Source organism: Hemitrygon akajei, chromosome 4 (genome assembly GCF_048418815.1).
Source record: "Hemitrygon akajei chromosome 4, sHemAka1.3, whole genome shotgun sequence".
Classification (NCBI taxonomy): Eukaryota; Metazoa; Chordata; class Chondrichthyes; order Myliobatiformes; family Dasyatidae; genus Hemitrygon; species Hemitrygon akajei.
The window spans coordinates 90245453-90266404 of NC_133127.1; the positions used below are offsets into that span (position 1 = coordinate 90245453).

Below are 20952 nucleotides of genomic sequence, written 5' to 3' on the forward strand. Positions count from 1 at the left end.
TAAGGAAACATCTGATAATCATTTTGTGAAAAAATAAACAGACCCGTGTTGGAAGGAATTCATCATAAAAGATGTACGTTGAAGCTGTTTTTTCCTCCTTTTGTCTTGGTGCTTTTGGTACATGTGTAATGGCTAAAAACGGGATCCATAAGGAAATTAAAAAAGATGTCTAACCCTCTGAGTGTTCCCAATATTGTTTCCCTTTTCTATTCCAAAAGGTTAATTAAATGTCAGCTGGTAGAATTCGAAGACTGAGAAATGAAAAAAAAAGTTTTGCCAAAATTATCCAAATGCCGGGCCAGAGCATCAAGTGTAAAATGCATTATCATTGTCAGCACACTCCGGAGGAGGCATGTCTGGCCTGTGAACACTAGGTGCCTTTTCTTCAATCTACAGCGATTACTACAAGTTGAGGATGGACGGAAGGAATTTCCACTCAATACTGCAAAATAGTACGTGTATCACTGCATTGTGTGGGTGAATATATCACAGTCTGTGTTTCTCTCTTTCTCAAGTAAACATTCCTGTGACGAAACCACATACCGTACCTCTGCCGGAAACAGCGCGTCTTCTGTTCTAAGTTCAGTCCCGCATACTTTCCGTTCCGAATTTCGAGAAGGTTGGATCATTATTCTTTTATTTGGGGTTAATTGTAAATTCACGAGCTCAAGCAGGAGCACCTTGGCCTTGACAGAGTCACTGCAGTCAGAAGCTGGATCGGAGCCTTTGGAAACTCCCACTTTCCCCATGGCTCGCCAACAGTGATACAAGCCCGGAACTTCCCGCTTCGGAGTGATTCACCGCCTCTGCTACATTGGCAGTTGTAGCTCACTCAATCTTCCCACAACATATCTCCTTCCTTAACCGCTTCCCAACCGCTCTCCCTGTCTGGCTACCTTGTATCTTTTCTCTGTTCCCAGTCTCTAAACTCCCTTTGCCCCTTGCCCCCATCCTCACAGCTTCTCCCTGTCCTTCCCCAAATCTCTTCCTTTTCTCTCCTCTGTCCCGTTAACCCTCATTCCACTACTCTTTCTCCATAACTCCCCTTCTCCTTAGCTTCTCATAAATTTTACAAAAAACACATCACCATTTCCAGGAATAGTGTCGTCTCTTGAGAGCTAGTAAATGTTTAACCTTTACAGTACCCAATTTTGCAAAACTGGTCACCTGATGATTATCAGATTTTAAGGAACTGATTTTGAAACTCCCCCTCGCCTTCTCAATAGTAGTTGAGACATATTTGCCAGAGTTTTAACTGCTTTGTGGCACATTGGGCGCCAACCCTGCCGTTGCTTTAGCACTTTTGTCTGTTTTTTCACGCTCAGCCCAGCACGGGAGGAAAGCGTGCAAGCAGCTGGCCAGATTCCAACCTGCGACCACACGCCCTGAAGTCCGGTGCGATGCCGCCACACCACCGGTCGGCTCGGGGAGCTTTCAGGTTGCGCTTACTTTTCATGTTAGCGACAACCACAAGATCCTAGGCTGACATGGGGAGAGAAAAGGTGGTGGGGTGCCAACCTTTGGTTTCTCTCAGAGACAGGGGTGCCAACCTTTGGTTTCTATCAGAAACAGAGGTGCCAACCTTTGGTTTCTCTCAGAGACAGGGGTGCCAACCTTTGGTTTCTCTCAGAGACAGGGGTGCCAACCTTTGGTTTCTATCAGAGACAGAGGTGCCAACCTTTGGTTTCTCGCAGAGATAGGGGTGCCAACCTTTGGTTTCTCTCAGAGACAGGGGTGCCAACCTTTGGTTTCTCTCAGAGACAGAGGTGCCAACCTTTGGTTTCTCGCAGAGATAGGGGTGCCAACCTTTGGTTTCTCTCAGAGACAGGGGTGCCAACCTTTGGTTTCTCTCAGAGACAGAGGTGCCAACCTTTGGTTTCTCGCAGAGATAGGGGTGCCAACCTTTGGTTTCTCTCAGAGATAGGGGTGCCAACCTTTGGTTTCTCTCAGAGACAGGGGTGCCAACCTTTGGTTTCTCTCAGAGACAGGGGTGCCAACCTTTGGTTTCTATCAGAGACAGAGGTGCCAACCTTTGGTTTCTCGCAGAGATAGGGGTGCCAACCTTTGGTTTCTCTCAGAGACAGGGGTGCCAACCTTTGGTTTCTCTCAGAGACAGAGGTGCCAACCTTTGGTTTCTCGCAGAGATAGGGGTGCCAACCTTTGGTTTCTCTCAGAGATAGGGGTGCCAACCTTTGGTTTCTCTCAGAGACAGGGGTGCCAACCTTTGGTTTCTCTCAGAGATAGGGGTGCCAACCTTTGGTTTCTCTCAGAGACAGAGATGCCAACCTTTGGTTTCTATCAGAGACAGAGGTGCCAACCTTTGGTTTCTCTCAGAGACAGGGGTGCCAACCTTTGGTTTCTCTCAGAGACAGAGGTGCCAACCTTTGGTTTCTATCAGAGACAGAGGTGCCAACCTTTGGTTTCTCTCAGAGACAGGGGTGCCAACCTTTGGTTTCTCTCAGAGACAGAGGTGCCAACCTTTGGTTTCTATCAGAGACAGAGGTGCCAACCTTTGGTTTCCCTCAGAGACAGAGGTGCCAATCTTTGGTTTCTCTCAGAGACAGAGGTGCCAAACTTTGGTTTCTCTCAGAGATAGGGGTGCCAACCTTTGGTTTCTCTCAGAGACAGGGGTGCCAACCTTTGGTTTCTCTCAGAGATAGGGGTGCCAACCTTTGGTTTCTCTCAGAGACAGAGGTGCCAACCTTTGGTTTCTCTCAGAGACAGGGGTGCCAACCTTTGGTTTCTCTCAGAGACAGAGGTGCCAACCTTTGGTTTCTCTCAGAGATAAAGGTGCCAACCTTTGGTTTCCCTCAGAGACAGGGGTGCCAATCTTTGGTTTCTCTCAGAGACAGAGGTGCCAAACTTTGGTTTCTCTCAGAGATAGGGGTGCCAACCTTTGGTTTCTCTCAGAGACAGGGGTGCCAACCTTTGGTTTCTCTCAGAGATAGGGGTGCCAACCTTTGGTTTCTCTCAGAGATAGGGGTGCCAACCTTTGGTTTCTCTCAGAGACAGGGGTGCCAACCTTTGGTTTCTCTCAGAGACAGGGGTGCCAACCTTTGGTTTCTCTCAGAGACAGGGGTGCCAACCTTTGGTTTCTCTCAGAGATAGGGGTGCCAACCTTTGGTTTCTCTCAGAGACAGGGGTGCCAACCTTTGGTTTCTCTCAGAGATAGGGGTGCCAACCTTTGGTTTCTCTCAGAGACAGAGGTGCCAACCTTTGGTTTCTCTCAGAGACAGGGGTGCCAACCTTTGGTTTCTCTCAGAGACAGGGGTGCCAACCTTTGGTTTCTCTCAGAGACAGGGGTGCCAACCTTTGGTTTCTCTCAGAGACAGGGGTGCCAACCTTTGGTTTCTCTCAGAGACAGAGGTGCCAACCTTTGGTTTCTCTCAGAGACAGGGGTGCCAACCTTTGGTTTCTCTCAGAGATAGGGGTGCCAACCTTTGGTTTCTCTCAGAGACAGGGGTGCCAACCTTTGGTTTCTCTCAGAGATAGGGGTGCCAACCTTTGGTTTCTCTCAGAGACAGAGGTGCCAACCTTTGGTTTCTCTCAGAGACAGGGGTGCCAACCTTTGGTTTCTCTCAGAGACAGAGGTGCCAACCTTTGGTTTCTCTCAGAGATAAAGGTGCCAACCTTTGGTTTCTCTCAGAGATAGGGGTGCCAACCTTTGGTTTCTCTCAGAGACAGAGGTGCCAACCTTTGGTTTCTCTCAGAGACAGGGGTGCCAACCTTTGGTTTCTCTCAGAGATAGGAGTGCCAACCTTTGGTTTCTCTCAGAGACAGGGGTGCCAACCTTTGGTTTCTCTCAGAGATAGGAGTGCCAACCATTGGTTTCTCAGAGACAGGGGTTCCACTGTAGTATAGCTGAGGTGCCATGGTACCGTAGCGGTTAGCGCAACGCCATTACAGCACTGAGCGTTGGAGTTCAATTCTGGTGCCGTCCACAAAGGGTTTGCATGTCCTCGCCACCCCACCCCCCTCAACGCCGCCCATGTAGGTTTCTTCCAGGTGATCTGATTTCTTCAGGCAGTCCAAAGGCATACGGGTCAGTAGTTTAATTGGCAATTGTAAATTACCTTGACATTAGGTGAAGGGGTTAAATAGGTGGGTTGCTGGGTGGCGGAGCTCGTTGTGCTGGAAGGGCCTGTTCTGCGCTGTATTTCCAAACAAGTAAATACAAAAAACCACATCACCATTTTGAGGAGTTGTTATCTCCTGAGATCTGGTAAATGTTTAAGCTTTACCGAACCTAATGTTGCGAAACTGGCTATCTGATCTTCATCAGATTACAGGTACTGATCTTGAAACTGTTAGGGGTAATTAGGTTGTGGTATTTTCTATTGCATGTTACCACTTTCCAGAAGCACTTCATTGGCTATAAAGTGCTTAGCCCTGTCCAGGAAGAGAACAAAGACCCCAATATCAATATAAGGTTTTTGTTTCCCCATATTCTGTGTTCTCCACCTTATTCTTTTAATGTCTTGTTTTCTGTTTCCTACCCTCCACTTAAACCTCATCCTTTCCACTCACATTATCTCACTCCTGTCTTCTCCCTTCCATCTTTTTCTCTGCTGCACCTCCCTCTCCCACTCTCCAGCCTCCTCCCCAGCTCTCCCTCTCATTTCCCTTTTCTTGGCCTCTTACCTTCTCCCTCTTCCTCTTCCTCCCTGAACAGGAAGGCACAGCAATGTCTTCACTTCCTAAGGAGATTGAGGCAAGCGAGGCTCAGCCCACCCCCATCTTAACTGATTTTCAGAGGAGCACAGTTGAGAGCACCCTGACAAGCTGCATCTCCATCTTGCATGGGAGCAGCAGAGCATCAGACTGTTAGTCCCCATGAAGGACTGTAAGAACAGCTGAGAGGATTATAGGGTCTCCCTACCATCCACTGGGGACATTTATCAGGAGTACTGAATATGCAGGGCCCTTAGTGTTATCAAGGATCCCACCCATTCATCCAGCATCCTCTTTGACTTTCTACCATCAGGCAGGAGACTATGATGCGTAAAAACAAGAACGGTCAGGAAGGGAAACAGCTTCTTCGCTCAGGCCATTAGGCTTCTGAGCTCCCTGGCACATCACATGTCACTGGTTAATCTTTTCTGTACCTTGGAATATATAATTTATGTTTTTCGTTTATTTATACATAATTCACCTGCAAGTTTTGTCCTTACTTTCCTAAGTTATTGCGTGTTATGTGCTTTACACCCTGGTGCGGAGAAACATCTTGTCTGCTGGTATACATATATATAATTAAATATATGTAATTGTGTGGAGAGGGGAGACTTGTAGCTTGGGCACCTGCTGGTCTTCCATAAAAAAAACCTTGCCCAGGCTTGTGCCCTGGAAACTTTCCAAGGCGCAAATCCATGGTCTATTGAGACTAACGGAGGCCTACACTACGCATATAATTAAATGACAATAAACCTGACTTATTGACATCAGGCAAATCAATGACTTGATAGTGTACTATCTTACATAAAAATATGAATTGAAATCATTGATATTTTTGAACTAAATTTTGTAATTGTCACTGATGATGATCAAAAGCTGACAAGTTGACCTCTGGGTTGAAGAGAGCTAATTTATTGGAACTTGACTATAGGAGGCACGTAGCTGAAATCTGCACTGAGTACACTGTGGGCTCTTTTTTAACACTGTGTATTTGATTTCCATCAATAAAGTTAGAAACTCAAATGTTTAAGAAATTCGCTTAAGAAATACAGTAGCTGGTGTCTGCATGAGTCATGGTTTGCTGGGATACTCTGGCTGCAGAGAAATTTACGGTCATTTGGGCACAAAATAGGAACTTTGTATTTTCATTACTATTCACAATTTGGTTTTACAAATAAAATGTGCAACATTCCAAAGGCTATTACTCGGAGGGTGGTGAGAGTGTGGAAGGAGTTGCCAGGGCAAGTGGTGCATGAGAGCTCGATTTCAAGGTTTTAGAGAAATTCAGATAGGTACGTGGATGGGAGTTGTGTGGAAGGCTCTGTTCCCAGTGCAGGTCAATGGGAGTAGCCAGTTTAAATGGTTTGGCACAAACTGATCTGAAGTATCTGTTTCTGTGACTCTATTACGAAGAAAATCTTGTTGAGATTTGGTAAAGCTAAGTTGGAATAGGGAAGCCATTAGAAAATAGATATCAAAAGTGGCATGTATCAAGTATATTGAAAACTCAAGTAGGTTATGCAAGAGATGGTGTCACTGAAGGACCCTGCAACACGCTTCCCCAGGCCCTCACAGTAGTCCCTCTGAAAACATGCAAGTTTGATAAGCAGGTAGAAGGCAAATAGTATGCAGGCCTTTGTTGCAAGTGATTTTGAGTACAGGTGCAAGGATATCTTACTACAATAGTACATGGCCCTACTGAGCCTATTGTGTGCAAGGTGCAACTTCGGTTTCCTTTCTGAAGAAAGAATATATTTGCCCATAGCAGGAGTGCAACCAAGGTTCAACAAACAGATTCCTGAGATGGGATCACCTCATAGGAGGGACGATTGGGTTAACTCAGGCTGTATTCTGAGATGATGAGAGGAAATATCATTTAATTGTACCCCAGGCTTTATGCAAGGAGGATCCCCCCCCCCCTCTCCGTTCTCAGTTCTAGAACTGGAAGTCATAGTAAGATGTTTGGGGGCAAACAGGAGGAGAAATGCCTTCACTTAGACTGAGGATGGTGAACCTGTCGATTTCTTTACCAGGGAAGGCAGTAAGTATTTAAGATGGAGATAAATTTCTAAATAGAAAAATGCATCGAACAACATGGGGAGGCAGTGGGAGCGTGTGGTTCAGGCAGAATCACTATCATACTGAATGGAAGAGGAGGGTAAGGAAGCTATATGGACTTTGTCAGCTCCAGGTTTTCCTGTTGCGATGTGCTAAATCAACGTACAAGAGAGAATAACTCTCTGATAGTCTCCTTTTATATACTGTATATATGGAACTAGGGCGGTGGTGGTGGGGGGGGGAGAGACAAGAAAATAATAGTCTTTACAATACAGTAGAAATAGAAAGAACTAACGTTTCAAGATTTCCCAAAACAAATTGCAAACAGAGTCCGAGATAATCTGCGAGGTTTAAGAAATGACCAATGACAAGGTACCTATTTTTATTTCAGAGTTCAGCCACTTTTGTCAGAAAAAGTACCGCGCTCAGAGCAAGGGACGGCAGGAAGGGCCAAACGCAAGCAATCTTTGTTCTGATTGGATATTTCGCCCGTCTGTCAAAGAGAGGACCGCCCCGATATTTGGGATTAGTGAAAATACGGGAGGGTGAGTTTTCGGAGTATTGGTAAGGTGTGGGAGTGTGTGTATCTGTCGTGAAAACGATCTAAACGAGACTGCAACAGGTTGGTACTGAGCGAGGGAGCAGCCGGACGCGCTCCGATGGGATCTGTGGCAGGGTGCGGGGTTATAGGGTCGCTCCTTGTAATTCTGCTGGTGGTGCATTCATCAGGGCTTGTGATAGATAGGTACTTACATTTTGTAGTTTTGTTATATCGGTCCGGGTCGGACTGGCCAATTTCCAAAGGCAATCGATTTTGGCTATTTTCTTTTAATATATCAAAACGTAACGTCGACGGAATCCCCGATCGCCCAGCGCCAGTGAGAAATTAGCTCCCAGCTCCCGACGCGTTTCTTACTTCGGGTCTACTCTCCCGCGCGTAGTTTTAGTTTCAGATTGGCGAAGACGAATTTGCTTTCCGGTTGACGACTCACTCCCCTGTCCCCTGGGATACCGAGGTCGAGCGCAACGGTTGTTTTGTTTATTACAAGATACTCACTGTGTCAGTCACTGTCACACTTGGCAGTTGTCACTTAATATTCCGCCCAGTAAATGTGCTCTGGGTGTAATAGCGGCAGATAGCAATTGTTCCCATTAATAATAACGTTGTGCAAGATTTAACGGGTCTATATGAAAATTATTAGACTGTCTTGCCAGGTTCTTCACGGTATGGTAAACAACAAACATTGCATTTATTTAGCAGCGATGTCTCACCAAAGAAAAAGTGACAGAGTCACAGAGTGAATTGTATTGCGGCTGCACCCCGGTAGTTTGGTCAAAGTTAAGCTTTTTAAACTGTAAAAAAAAAACATAAATGGAAATCAAAACTGGGGTCTTGGTAACGGAAAAGATTGGCAATATTTGAGCAATTAAACTGATATTGTAAGGTGGGGATTGGAAGAACATTGGGAATCGAGGCTGAAGGAGTTGGGTTGACGAAGGTGAGAATATTTTAAATGGGTTTAACTGGGAATAATTGAGTTAGCTTGGAAACGTGGGGACTGGGATTTATTTATGTATTTTATTCATGGAGATACAGCGTGGAATAGGCCCTTTGAGCCATGTTGGTCAGGAATCCCTCGATTTCACGCTAGCCTAATCACTGGACAATGTACAATGACCAACTAACCTGCCAACCGGTACGTTTTTGGTCTCTCAGAGGCAACCCACGAGGTCACGGGGAGAACGTTACAAATCGTACAGGGTGCAGCAGGAATTGAACCTGTATCGCCTGTACTTTAAAGCACTGTGCTAACGACTACCCTACAAGTCTGCAAGTTGCAAGTCGGAATGAGCAGTGAAAATTTGTGGCGTAGTCGTCTAAAATTTCCATCAGGTGCACCGCAGAGCATGTCCTTCGTTACTCGCTTTATATGGACTGTGAGGCTAAGGACAGCTTCAATGCCATAAATTTGCTGGCGACACCGTTGTCGTAGGCCGAATCAATGATGGTAACGATTCAGCTTGTAGCAAGGAGATTGAAAACCTGGCTGAGTGATGTATTCATTCAGATCCGCCGAGTCCTTGAACAGGGCCCAGTCTGCCGACTTGAAGCAATTCGGTAGCTGCTCCTCAGCCTCCCACAACCACTCATTTGTTGTCTTTTACTTTGGAGCCTTGATCTTTAGCCTCTGCCTGTATGCTGGTAGAAGGATCACATTTCCCAAAATGTGGTTTAGGCGTGGAAAGGCGGGCGTTCCCAATTGTAGTGTAACAGTGGTCTAATGTGTTGGGATCTCTGGTGCTACAGGTGATATGTTGATGATAATTGGGCTGAGATTTCTTCAGAGCAAGCCTGATTGAACTACCTGACTATGATTTGAAAAGCGTCGGGGTAGGTTGTTTCTTGTTTGCTAATCATGGCATTTAAAGCACCTAGTGCTTGGCTTTTGGTGGTATGTAAACTGCCGTCATGGACGAGAACTGTTTTGGTAAGTAGAACAGGCTGCACCTAATCGTCAAATGTTCCAGGCTGCAGGAACAAAAGTGTGACAAGCCCACTGCATCCAAGCACCACAAAGAGTTTATCATGAATTACAGACTCCCAATGTTTGCCCTCTCTAAATCAGCAATCCGGTCCATCCGGCCTATCGAGAAGCCCTTGGATCTTAACAACTTATCTGTGGTGTCTGGAGTGAGCCATTTCTCTGTAAAATGCAGAATACAGCAATTCCTCATTTCCTGCCGATGCATCAGTCTTGCCCTGAGGTCTTCAATCTTGTTCTCCAATGACTACATTTGCTAACAAGATGGCTGGTTAGAGGGACTTGCATTCCTCAGCCTTTCGGCCTGGCTTGCAGTCCTCCCCTCCTCCCTCTTCTGGCCATGGTGATGTACTGTACCTTTGTCTGCTTAAAGGTACCTGCATGCCTGTGTGAAGTCCACCGAGTCCTTAAGATTGTGAAATCGCTAGTTCATTAAGATGGTTCAAAATTGCATTGCTTAGTGAGAAATTCATCATCATGGCTTGGCTTCGTGAGCGAAGATTTAGGAAAGGGGCTGCCCACGTTGTTAGGTGTGGGCGTGTCCTTCAGCCTGCGCAATGGTTTTTTTTGGGTGGAGTGCAGTGTGCGCGGTACTGGCCCCACCCTTTACACCCGGGGTTCATCTGCCATAGCCTAGCAAGCTGGGACTGTGACAGCGAGGTCCTTCGGTCGTAGGAGTTACGTCGGAGTGTCCTTCTCCGAAGGTGGATGGCCTGACAAGGCTGACGAGCCCCACCTGCCTGGGTTTGGAGTCAGAGTTGTCCTTCTCTTAGGCTGGCTGCCAACCAAGGCTAATGAGCCCAGCCTACCAATCCAGTTATACTGCTGGACACTGGGTCGTGCCATGATGTAACAAGCTCAGTGGAAATGGGGGGCACCAACAAGAAGATGTTGCTACGGACGCAGTAGTGTAGGAGAGGCCATTTGTATTGGCCTCCTCCTAGCAGACAGTGACCACGCGGCGATCACTACACCGGGAAAGGAGAGGCCATGTATTGCACGTGTGCTTGTGCATATCAGGCCCAGACCTCACCCAACCCCTTTAATGAGAAATTACGGGGTGCAAATTGCAGTGAGAGTAATTCAGAAGTATATTTAGAAGTTTTGTAAGCAGCTTGCAACACATTGCCGTAAATCACCAATGCCAACTTGGAAAAGGTTATTGACCTCAGCATGAGGAAACCAGAGATCCATGAGCCAGTCCTCATTGGCGGATCAGAGGTGATGAGTGTTAGCAAATTTAAATTCCTCGATGTTATCATTTCAAAGGATATATCCTGGGTCCAGTACCTAAGTACCATTATGAAGAAAAGCCGACAGCACTCTACTTTCTTAAAAGTTTGTGAGATTCAGCACGCCATATAAAACTTTGACAAACTCTTCTAGATGTGCAGAGGAGAGTATATTGACTGGTTGTATCATTGCCTGATATGGAAACACCAATACCCTTGAAATCCTACAAAAAGTCATCGGATACAGCCTGGGTTCATCATGGGTAAAGCCCTCCTCCCCCCCACCCCATTTAGCATATCTACATGTAGTACTGTTGCAAGCAAACAGCATCTCCCCCCACCATCTAAACCATGCTCTCTTCTCACTGCTGCCATCAGGAAGGAGGTACAGGAGCCTCAGGCCTCAGGAATGGTTATTATCCCTCAACCATCAGGCTCTTGAACCGGGGGGGGGGGGGGGATAACTTCACTCAATGTCACTCACACCGTCACTGAACTGTTCCCACAACCTATGGATTCACTTTCAAGCACATGTCATCTCATGTCTTTGATATTTAGTGCCAATTTATTTATCTATTATTCTTTTTGCATTTGCACAGTTTTTTGTCTTTTGTACATTGGTTTTCTGTCTGTCCTGTTGGGTACAGTCTTTCATTGATTCCATTGTGTTTTTTGTATTTACTGCAAATGCCTGCAAGAAAATGAATCTCAGGTTTGTATATGGTGACATTAATGTACGTAAATGACAATAAATTTACTTTGGACTTTGAAAATTTGGATGATGGACTTGGAGGGTGGTGCAATTGTGACTGACTAGGAATGCAGTGGGATAGCGAAGTTTAAAAGTAAAAAAAGGCAAGGAAGGCAATAGAAGATGAGCTGTGACAGAACTTGAGATTGGTGGAGGTACAAATAGGCTGAATTTGTGAGGGCAAGGACATGGGATCCATAATTCATTCAATTTTAGGATGTGACGGTAGCAGTGAAAAGTTTGGTTTAGTTTTGGATAGTTGACTTTGTTTCTATCTTGTCAATATTTTGGTAATATTTCTATTCTTTTGGTGCTGCCTGCTGGATCTTTTTTTTAAAAAGAGATTTGAAAGGGATAGGAGTCAGCAAACTTGAAAATGAGAAATATTTAAAATTTTAGGAATGAAGTAATGGTATAAAATTAGTCTGCCAGAGCCAGTGAAGTTGATTAAGTAATAATAATTGTCTGTTTTTAAAAACTTGGTTTTATTTTGTTCACTTAATTGCTATTCTTTATAAATTACAGGTACTTGGTGGCATGTGATTTGGTACAGCAGGGAATCCAACTTGTTGGAGTTGGCAACTTCTGGATTTCACTAGTTAACTGTAAGTGCAGATGCCTAAGTTGCTTGTCAGTTTTGGAGATCTGTGAAGAACTGGTGGCTGAGAATGCTGGCCTGGAATGTGGCTGGAAAATTGGAGGGGGTGGGGTGGGTGAGAAAAGTGGTGATATTTGGGGAAGAAAGAGTTGGGTTTGGGAATGAGAATGGTGGCTGGGTTTATGGTGCATGCAGATTGGATCTGGAAACTTTTGCATTGCTAGCAGCCCAAGTTGGTGCCCCGTATTCTGAGATCGTACCCTCTGTTCCTAGCTCTTCCACAGAAGGTAACATCTTTGAGTTTCTCATGTTAAGATTACAAATAATTCTGTGTTTCACTGAGATTGTTTGAGTACAGACCCCACTGATTTAATCAATCCTCCATAAGCAATCTCTCCACTCTACATCTAAATCCCTCTACAGCAGGAATTCCCAACCTTTATTTATACTATGGACCAATACCATTAAGCAAGGGATCCATGGACCCCAGGATGGGAACTCCTGTCTCTACAGTTTTCCTATCCAAGTGTCTTTAATTGTTATTGTACATATCTCTGCCAGCTTTTCCCATTAATGCATTGCCCTTGATATGAAGAAGTTGCCCTCTGGTCCCATAAGTTTTTTTCCCACTCTCTTGCCCTAAACTATGCCCTCTGTTTTATTTGTATTCTCTTTCCCTGTGGAAGAAGACTGTGTGTATTCACCCTTCTATCTTTGTTGACTAATGGTTCCTCAAAGAAATTGGATAATGTCTGACCAACAAGTAGTCAAAAGGGCCACTTCCCAACCAATGTAACAACAAGGCTTTGGGAGCAGATAATTTGTCTGATGGAGTTCTAAAATGTAGTTGGTATGAGCTTCAGTTGCAAATGTCCACATAGAGATATGCAAAGGAACCCTAGATGCTATAATGGTGATCTTCATCAAGCAAGAAGACAAGCACAAATATGGTAGTTATTGTGAGGACTTCCTGCTGTCTGCCATGGTGAAAGTTAGTGCCAGGATTCAACTCCCACTGAAAAACTGCTTCACAAATTACAGTGTGATTGCGTCCAACCAGTGTACAGGGTCATTACCAGATAATTCAGGGAGCAGCACCAATCACTACACTGGACACTAATATTTCCTTTAAAAGATTATCAATCAGAAAGAACTATGGAATGCCCTCAAATGCCCACAGGAATTTGTCACCTTTTGATGTTTTCTTTATGATGGCATGAGAGCCATGATCCTAACCAGTGGTTCTATTACAGAACCAATCTTGTTGAAGGTTGTATCATTGCTTCATAGGTTCTCCCTATTTTACTTCCTGTAGTGTTGCATCTTGCTTCTCATAAATTTTCTGCTGTGGAAGTAATGAGAAATTGTTCATCCTGCAGCGACAGCAGTCTAAAATCAATATTGCCCACACTCACTGGACCACAGGAGATTGAGAAGTTCATGAGTTAATAAAATCATGAGATGTATGGATAAGGTCATAGTCATAGTCTTTTTTTTGTCCTCCTCCACCCCCAGGGTTGAGGAGTCCAAAACTAGAAGGCACAGGCACAAGATAAGAGACATGAGTGGTAACTTTACTCAGAATAGTGAGTATCTGGAACGAGCTGCCAGAGCAAGTGGTGGGTAGAATTGCAACATTTCAGAAGTATGTTTGTATTTAGATTGGCACATCAAAAAGAAAGGATTGAATGGTTACAGCCCAAATGCAGGCAACTGGGACCAGCAGGGAGGATTCTATGGTGTCAAGCCTTTGGGTTGAAGTGTCTGTTTCTGTGCTATATTTCTCAATGACTTCAATAATCAAGTTGCAGGCCAAGCTCCAAGTGGCCTCAACTTTTTCACTGAAGTATACAAGAAGATGGGCTCTGTATACAACATCCACACACAAAGGTCATGTGTCAGCCTGTCCCGATGTAAAACTCAGCCCTCTGAAAATAAATGTTCCTGGTGAAATTCGCCATTGCCTTTGATAAGAGGAAAAAGGTGCTTTAAGGTTCAGACCTCAGACTTGACATAAAACCCATGGTCTACAAGGCCAGAGTAATCCCTGCACTCCTCTATTCTTCTCAGATCCTGACCACCTACACAGGCACATGAAAGATGTACTGATACTGTCTTGACAAAATTCTCTGAAGTCACTGGAATGATCAGCAAATGTACGTCAGTGGTGTCCCCTAGTCTGATATCCGTGGCACTGGTTACACTCGTTTAGCTACATTGGGATGACCATATTGCTCCATGCCAAACACGAGATTCCCGAAACATTTTTTTTTCCTGAATTCTGTCATTTAAAGAAATTACCAGGTGGACAGACAAGGATCTGTTTAAAGCCTCCTTGTTAAAATACAATAACCCCACTGACTCATGGAATTTGTCACCCTTGTCTGTTCAGAATGGATGAGGAGCTTTTGGATGGTAGTGGGAATTGTATCCGGGCATGTAGTATAGACAGAAGACCTCAAAGAACAACCCACCCACCAGCCCAGTGAAGTGTTTTTTGTCTCATCTTTGGAACAGTCTGCAGTCACATTAACCTCATCAGTCACCATGGAACCCATAGAATTGGAAAATTATCTTGAGGAAAAAAGATGGTTCTCATTGATGGCTTTGCTGTTATTACAGCTGAAGATTATGAGCCTTTAGGATTTTCTAGTGAAGCCCACAGTGGGAGCATTTTGATTTAATTCTTAAATTATGTGGTCAACACTGAACATTAGAATAATGGCCCATTCAAATGTTTAAAAAAAATATTGCTCTGCAGTGTGATTGGGTCTTGATTTACAGAAAGCAAAATACATTTTCCCAATGGGACAGTCAGATTTATTTCCATTGTGATGTTGTCCATCACAATTTCCAGTGCCAAAAACCTTTTATAAACTGTACATAATTAATCCAGACTTGCTGTACTATAACTTGCACTGTATTCTAAATGGGGAATACAGAATTAATAAATTAATGCAACAGTGCTTGTGCTGAAGCTATACAATTAATCCCTTTCTGCACTTTGTTTAGAGCTCTGTAAATGGTTACCCTTCCCATCACCTTATTCAGAAGATGAATATGAATCACAATAATTTGTAAGGTAACAGAGAAGCTTGCTCCTTGTAAATTCTGATAAATATGGCAATCAAATTAAATCTATGCCCTCTGCTGAATGACCCTTCTTCCAAGAAAAATTTAATGTATCAAAACCATCAATGAATTTAAGTATTTCCAAGATGATCATCACTAATTTCTGCTGTCTCTCCATAAAGCTAAAGCACCACCTCCACCCACTGTCATATCAATCTAGCAAGAACTCTGCTTTCTCTGAGAATCCCTGATATCCTTTTCAAATGTGGTGACCAATATTCCTCTGAATTACATTGTTATAATGGCGTGGCTGCATTTTCTGTAATAATACCAAAGTGAAGAGCATGCACATTCAATTTTAAAATTGTCTACCTTTACAAACTGTATTTTAAGAGAACCATTTATTTCTTTAATTTGGGAACTTGCAACAGTGGGACTGAGAATCTAGAATTTGCTTGAGTGCTCAAACAAAATAAAAGCCTTAACTCAAACATCAGTTGTTCCATTTAGAATGTATTAAGAATGAAGAGCTCATTTTAAACAGATACCAAACATTTGATCACTTGGGTGAATACTTTGTTTATTGTTCTTACTATATTAATTAAACTTTAGCATTTCAAAACCTCAGGAGTTCTCAAAGATTGATACTAGTTGATGTACAGTAGATTCAGGTTAATTAGGACAAATTGGGATCAGTATGTTTGGCCCAATTAAGTGGCTGCCCAAATTATCAAAATTTCATGGAAATAATTTAAAAAGTGTAAAAAAGACAAACTTCTGTTTACCTGAGAAACAAATTATGTATTTAAATGAAATACAGAACAAATTAGAACACTACAAATATCACTACACCACTACGACTTTGTGCATTAGTTCTTAACGGTTACCGACTAAGGAATTCATCAATTGTATGTTGGCATAGTACTTGATTCATAAACTAACTACTCTGGGACCTTAAAGCATTGAGGCTTAACACTTTCCCAAGTAACTAACATTATTTTTGAATTCCTGACATATTTGAACAACAAAACACATTTATGGGATCCATTGCTTTCTTTGAACCTGATGGTGTGTGTTTGTAGCCAAGGGAACCATTCATCATGGCATGTTTATATATAACAAAAAAAAAGGCCTGTTTCCTCAGCATTATAGATATCTGCACTTTTTTTTGAAACAGGTTGGGGAGTGTTTCCTTATTTCTGCACTTAACATATCAGCACTACCTTTCTCAAAATTAATGTGGTGCCTACGTTTCCATCGAGGTAACCAACCATCTCTTGCTTTAAAATCGTTGTGACACAGCTTCTTAGCTAGCTCCTCTGACTTGTCTTTTAACATTGGTTGATTGGCATGCACACCTCATCTAGTTACACTGGAAGACCATTGACTGAGGTTCTCTTCAACAAGTGGACCCTTGCCTTCATGCTTTTATTTTTGGGATGTTGTCCCTTGCGTATTGCCCATTCTTGTAGCAGTTTATCTTGCTGTTTTATCAAGCATGCAATAGTTATCTCAGCTAGATGACGATGAGTCATGTTAGGCAGATGCCTTTTAATTTGGTCCAATGGGGTAATATTTTCAGCTAGTGTCTAATCTTTTCATGACGAGTGTCTCAACATTTTTCTTAAAAGTCGAAATTAAAAAAAAATTAATAAAAATAACTGCTTTTTGAATTGGCGTCCGTTGGTCCAAATGGATAAAATAACACAAGCACACGCAACTGATCGCTCTAAGTACGGTTCTGTGTCTTACGGCCACACAAGTGCACTTGACTAACCATCTCCTGCCCCAGTTAAGTGGCAAGTGTCCCAAGGATGATGGGGTGGAGATGTATCTCTACTAAAGGATGTGTAAGGCACTCCTTTCCTCCGCTAGTCACCCTTGTCACCTGCTTAGACACCCCACATCCTCCCGATCAAGGTCCTGTGAAACCATGGGAGCAGCTAGTGCCCATCAGAAGTTCTGGATATGCGACCACTGACTCCAGACAGACAATCTCTGGAGAGTATTGATAATGGCTAGGTCACCAGCCTTGTAAAGACACAGCCAATGGCAAACCACCTCTGTAGAAATAAAATTGCCAAGAACAATCATTGTCATAGAAGGACCATGATCGGCTAAGCTATATGACACAACACGTAACAAATGAGTGTTCCAAATAAACCAGGTATCCTGGCTATTTTCTGTATTTGCTTTTGTTCATTAAGATTTGTCCCAAATAAGTGGCTGCCCCCGTTAACCGAAGACCGAATTAACTTTTCTTTTGTAACATTAATATAGTTTTGTGATGCAGCACTGCTGTAGAGGAAGGTTACACTAATGATATTTATTATTTTCACAGAAAAAGAAACTGCGACAGCATGTCCTTTGAAACTGATGAAACAGAAGAGACTATAACTTCTCTTCATATGAGAGTCTACCATCCACAGGCTTCAGTGTTTAAGTCCCTGAATTTCAATGAAAAACACAAGTATCGAGTAGAAGAATCCATAAAGTTTGGCCGTGACTCTAAAGTATGCCAATTTCCTCTATTGGACAAACGTGCTTCACGAGTTCAGTTTGTAATACAATCATTCCGACATGCTGACAGCTCAGAGCTCTGTTTTGAAATCAAAAATGTAAGCTTGCGGACTCAACTATCTGTCAATGGTGTCACTTTGGATCATCTCAATAGAATTGATTTATCAAACAAGTGTATTTTGCGATTTGGTGAATTCCAATTCTGTCTTGAAAAGGAGAGTGGAGAAGACAGAGAACATTTTGAGGTCAAATTTACACTTTCTTTTGTTCCATTTTGTCAGGAGGGAATTGTGGAGGCTCTATCTCATCCTGTGACTGAGAGTGGTGTTTTGAATGTTCCAGTGACCCAGCACCAATCTCAGACTGCAGTAGAAACTGATGAAAATGAATTAATATCATAAGATTCATGCATGTTACATTAAGTAGTAAATTAATGCTAGGCTCTTCAGCTATCATGTGTAGTGTGAGGGAGGAGAGAAAACATGGCCCAAGTGTTGTTCAAAAGGGAGTATTGGGAAACACCACTAGAAATTATCAGGGTTTCCAAATCGTTGGTAAGTGGGATATCAATATATTACTGTACTGGGAAAATCAAATTTAAATCAGAATAACAGAATTTCCCAGTGGCTAAATATTTTAAATCCTATCACCATTTTCATTCTGACATGCCAGTCTATGGCCGCCTCTTCTGCCACAGTGAGGCCACTCTCATGGAGGAGGTGCAACACCTCATTCTATGTAGGTAGCCTCCAACCTGATGGCATAAACAGTGATTTCTCCTTCTGCTAATTCCCCCCTCCCCCTTTTCTCCTCTTCTACTCCCCACTCCGGCCTCTTACCTCTTCTCCTCACCTGCCTTTCACCACCCCCCCCCCCCCCCGGTGCTCTCCTCTTTCCCCTTCTCCTATGGTGCATTCTATCAGATTCCTTCTTCTCCACCCCTCACCGTTTGTTGTTCTGGTCGTCCTCCTCTCCCCCACTTTTTATTCTGACATCTTCCCCTCCTCCCTTCCTTTCCAGTCCGGATGAAAGGCCTCAGCCTGAAATGTTGACCGTTTATTCATTTCCACACATCCTGCCTGACCTGTTGAGTTCCCCTAGCATTTTGCTGGCATTGCTCTGGATTTCCAGCATCTACAGAATCTCCTGTGTTTAGAATATTAAATGTTATCTTTATACAAATAGTGGCAGCAAATGCTAAGATAACAATATTAATGCCTTTGCAATACATACACACACAATGCTTTAGGAACTCAGTAGGTCTGGCAGCATCCATGGAGAGGAATAAAGAGTTGATGTTTTGGGGCAAGACACTTCATCAGGATCCTGGTAGGACAGGGATTTCCAAGTTGTGGTCCATGGACCCCTGAGCTAAAGGTATAAGAAAGGTTGGGGGGTTGGGGACCCCTGTGGGGAACATCAGGGGTAGGGAGAGACCAGTTAAACTGTCAAGCTGCTGTCAGCAGTTAATAAGATCTGAATGTAATCTCAACTCTTCATTTTTTGCTATCAATGCCTTCAGAGGAATAAAAAAAATCTCATCTGTCTTGACAGTCAAAAATTACTGCAGATGCTGGAAAGTCTTAGTAGACCAGGCAGCATCTGTATAAAGAGAGACTGAGTCAATGGGTTAAAATGTATTCAGCTTTTGGTAGTGGTCCTGTGCTTAGGTCAGTACATTCCTGACATTTCTGTCTGCTCATCGTAGCACAGGAATTGGGAATGAGCCGGAGGTTACAGGTTTTCTGATCTCCCTCTGGACTCCAGAAAGTTTCGTCATACTGAACTGAGGAGCTAGATACACTCAGTTCAATGTAAATTTATTATCAAAGTACATACTGTATGTCACCACGTACAACCCCGAGCAACACATATAAAGTACTGGTGGAACTCAGCAGGAAAAGAATACAGTCGACATTTTGGGCCCTTCGTCAGGACTGGAAAAAATATGAGTCAGAGTAAGAAAGTGGGCTGAGGGGAGGGGTGAAGTAAAGAGCTGGGAAGTTGATTGGTGGAAGAGAGACAGGGCTGGAGAAGGAACAATCTGACAGGAGAGGACAAAGGACCGTGGAAGAAAGAAGAGGGAGAGTAGCTCCAGAGGGTGGTGGTGGGCAGGTAAGAAGATAAGGTCAGAGGGGGAATTGGGAATGTGGAATGTTGAAGGGGGGGGGGCAATTACTGGAAGCTGGAGAAATTGATGTTCATGCCATCAAGTTGGAGACTAACCAAGTGGATTAATAGGATGTTGCTCCTCCAACCTGAGTGTGGCCAACCCTGAGATTAGTTTTCTTGTGGGCGTACACAGTAAATCCAAGAAACACAATAGAATCAATGAAATACCACACCCAACAGGATGGACAAAACCAATGTGCAAAAGACAACAAGCTGCAAATATGAAAGAGAAAAAAATAATAAATAACCAATAGATATTGAGAACATGAGATGAAGAGTCCTTGAAAGTGAGTCCATTGGTTGTGGGAACAGTTCAGTGAAAGGGCATGTGAAGTTATCCCCTTGGCTCCAAGAGCCTGATGGTTGAAAGGTAATAATTGTTCCTGAACCATGTGTGTGCGCGTGTGGCCCTGAGCTTCCTCTACCACCATCCTGATGGCAGCAATGAGAAGAGAACATGGTCTGGGTGGTGGGGTTTCTTAATGATGAATGCTGATTTCCTGCGACAGCACTCCATCTGGATGAGCTTTACCCATGATGGACTGGGCCTTAAACAGTACTTTTTGTAGGCTTTTCTATGCAAGGCTGTGACACTAGTCAATAAACTCTCCACGGCGCATGTATAGAAGTTTGCCAAAGTTTTAGATGTCATGCAAAATCTTTGTAAACTACTAAGGAAGTAGAGGTGTGCTTTCTTCATAATTGGACTTGTATGCTGGGCCCAGGACACAGAGAGTAACTTGCCCCTCAGAATAATTGCTTAAATAATGTATGTACACTCAGTGACATGTCCATTTTTGCTTCAGTGCTTTGAAGTGAAACTCATTTATATCTGAAACTAATTTAGAGTTCATCTGCATTAATATCTCCTTTAGCTCACTTTCCCCTAAAGACATTTTCTTAAACATTCAGGCTCATGAATTATAATTCAAGGACATAGTGTTCCAGAAAAGTGTCAAGTATATTCTCAAAAATATCTTGCCACCTTTGGAACACAGCCTGTTTCTGTTTTTCCCAGTTTGTGAAAATTCAAATGTCTGTATATAATAAATTACTTTTGCTGCAAACTTCTCATTTTTGCACATTTGTGTCCTGCTGCATTATCACTGGTAATAGTTACAAACAATTCCCACCTAACTATATTGTTTTCTGTTTCCTCAGTTTTACTCAGTTTCTACTGAGATTATTTTTAATAGCCTAGAGATCATCTATAAATTTTGCTTTGTCAATGTTCTGAAATCTAATAAATCTACTAAATTACAGTCAGTCACAATGGAAAATGAAAATGATTGTCAACTGTTTCTTATTTTGATCTGGTTCTACTCTTATATTATG

The 20952-nt window shown here is 43.2% G+C and overlaps 2 protein-coding genes across 4 annotated transcripts in view; one reads left to right on the forward strand and one right to left on the reverse strand.

Annotated features, from left to right (window-relative positions):
• The window catches only part of alpk1 (alpha-kinase 1), a 126630-nt gene extending 118977 nt beyond the window's left edge, over nt 1–7653 (reverse strand). For 2 of the 3 annotated variants that reach the window (XM_073043042.1, XM_073043039.1), the window contains exon 1: nt 7483–7653. The gene's annotated coding sequence lies outside the window, so the exon portion shown is untranslated. Of the gene's footprint in view, nt 1–548; nt 737–7482 lie in introns of those variants that run through there. The other variant, XM_073043040.1, reaches the window with a different exon arrangement.
• On the forward strand, nt 334–20684 carry LOC140726529 (TRAF-interacting protein with FHA domain-containing protein A-like). The gene is made up of 3 exons (XM_073043045.1): nt 334–452; nt 7121–7274; nt 17267–20684. The coding sequence occupies exons 1-3, from the start codon at nt 416–418 to the stop codon at nt 17844–17846; spliced, it is 771 nt and encodes a 256-aa protein (XP_072899146.1). The 5' UTR covers nt 334–415; the 3' UTR covers nt 17847–20684.
• The last annotated feature ends 268 nt before the right edge of the window (nt 20685–20952 follow it).

What these genes read in the sequence shown, in the direction of transcription:
- LOC140726529 (XM_073043045.1), top strand. Translation starts at nt 416, where the DNA reads ATGGACGGAAGGAATTTCCACTCAATACTGCAAAATA. An exon ending in CCACTCAATACTGCAAAATA is followed by an intron (nt 453 to 7,120) that starts GTACGTGTATCA and finishes TTTTTATTTCAG; the next exon opens with AGTTCAGCCACTTTTGTCAG. An exon ending in ATTAGTGAAAATACGGGAGG is followed by an intron (nt 7,275 to 17,266) that starts GTGAGTTTTCGG and finishes TTATTTTCACAG; the next exon opens with AAAAAGAAACTGCGACAGCA.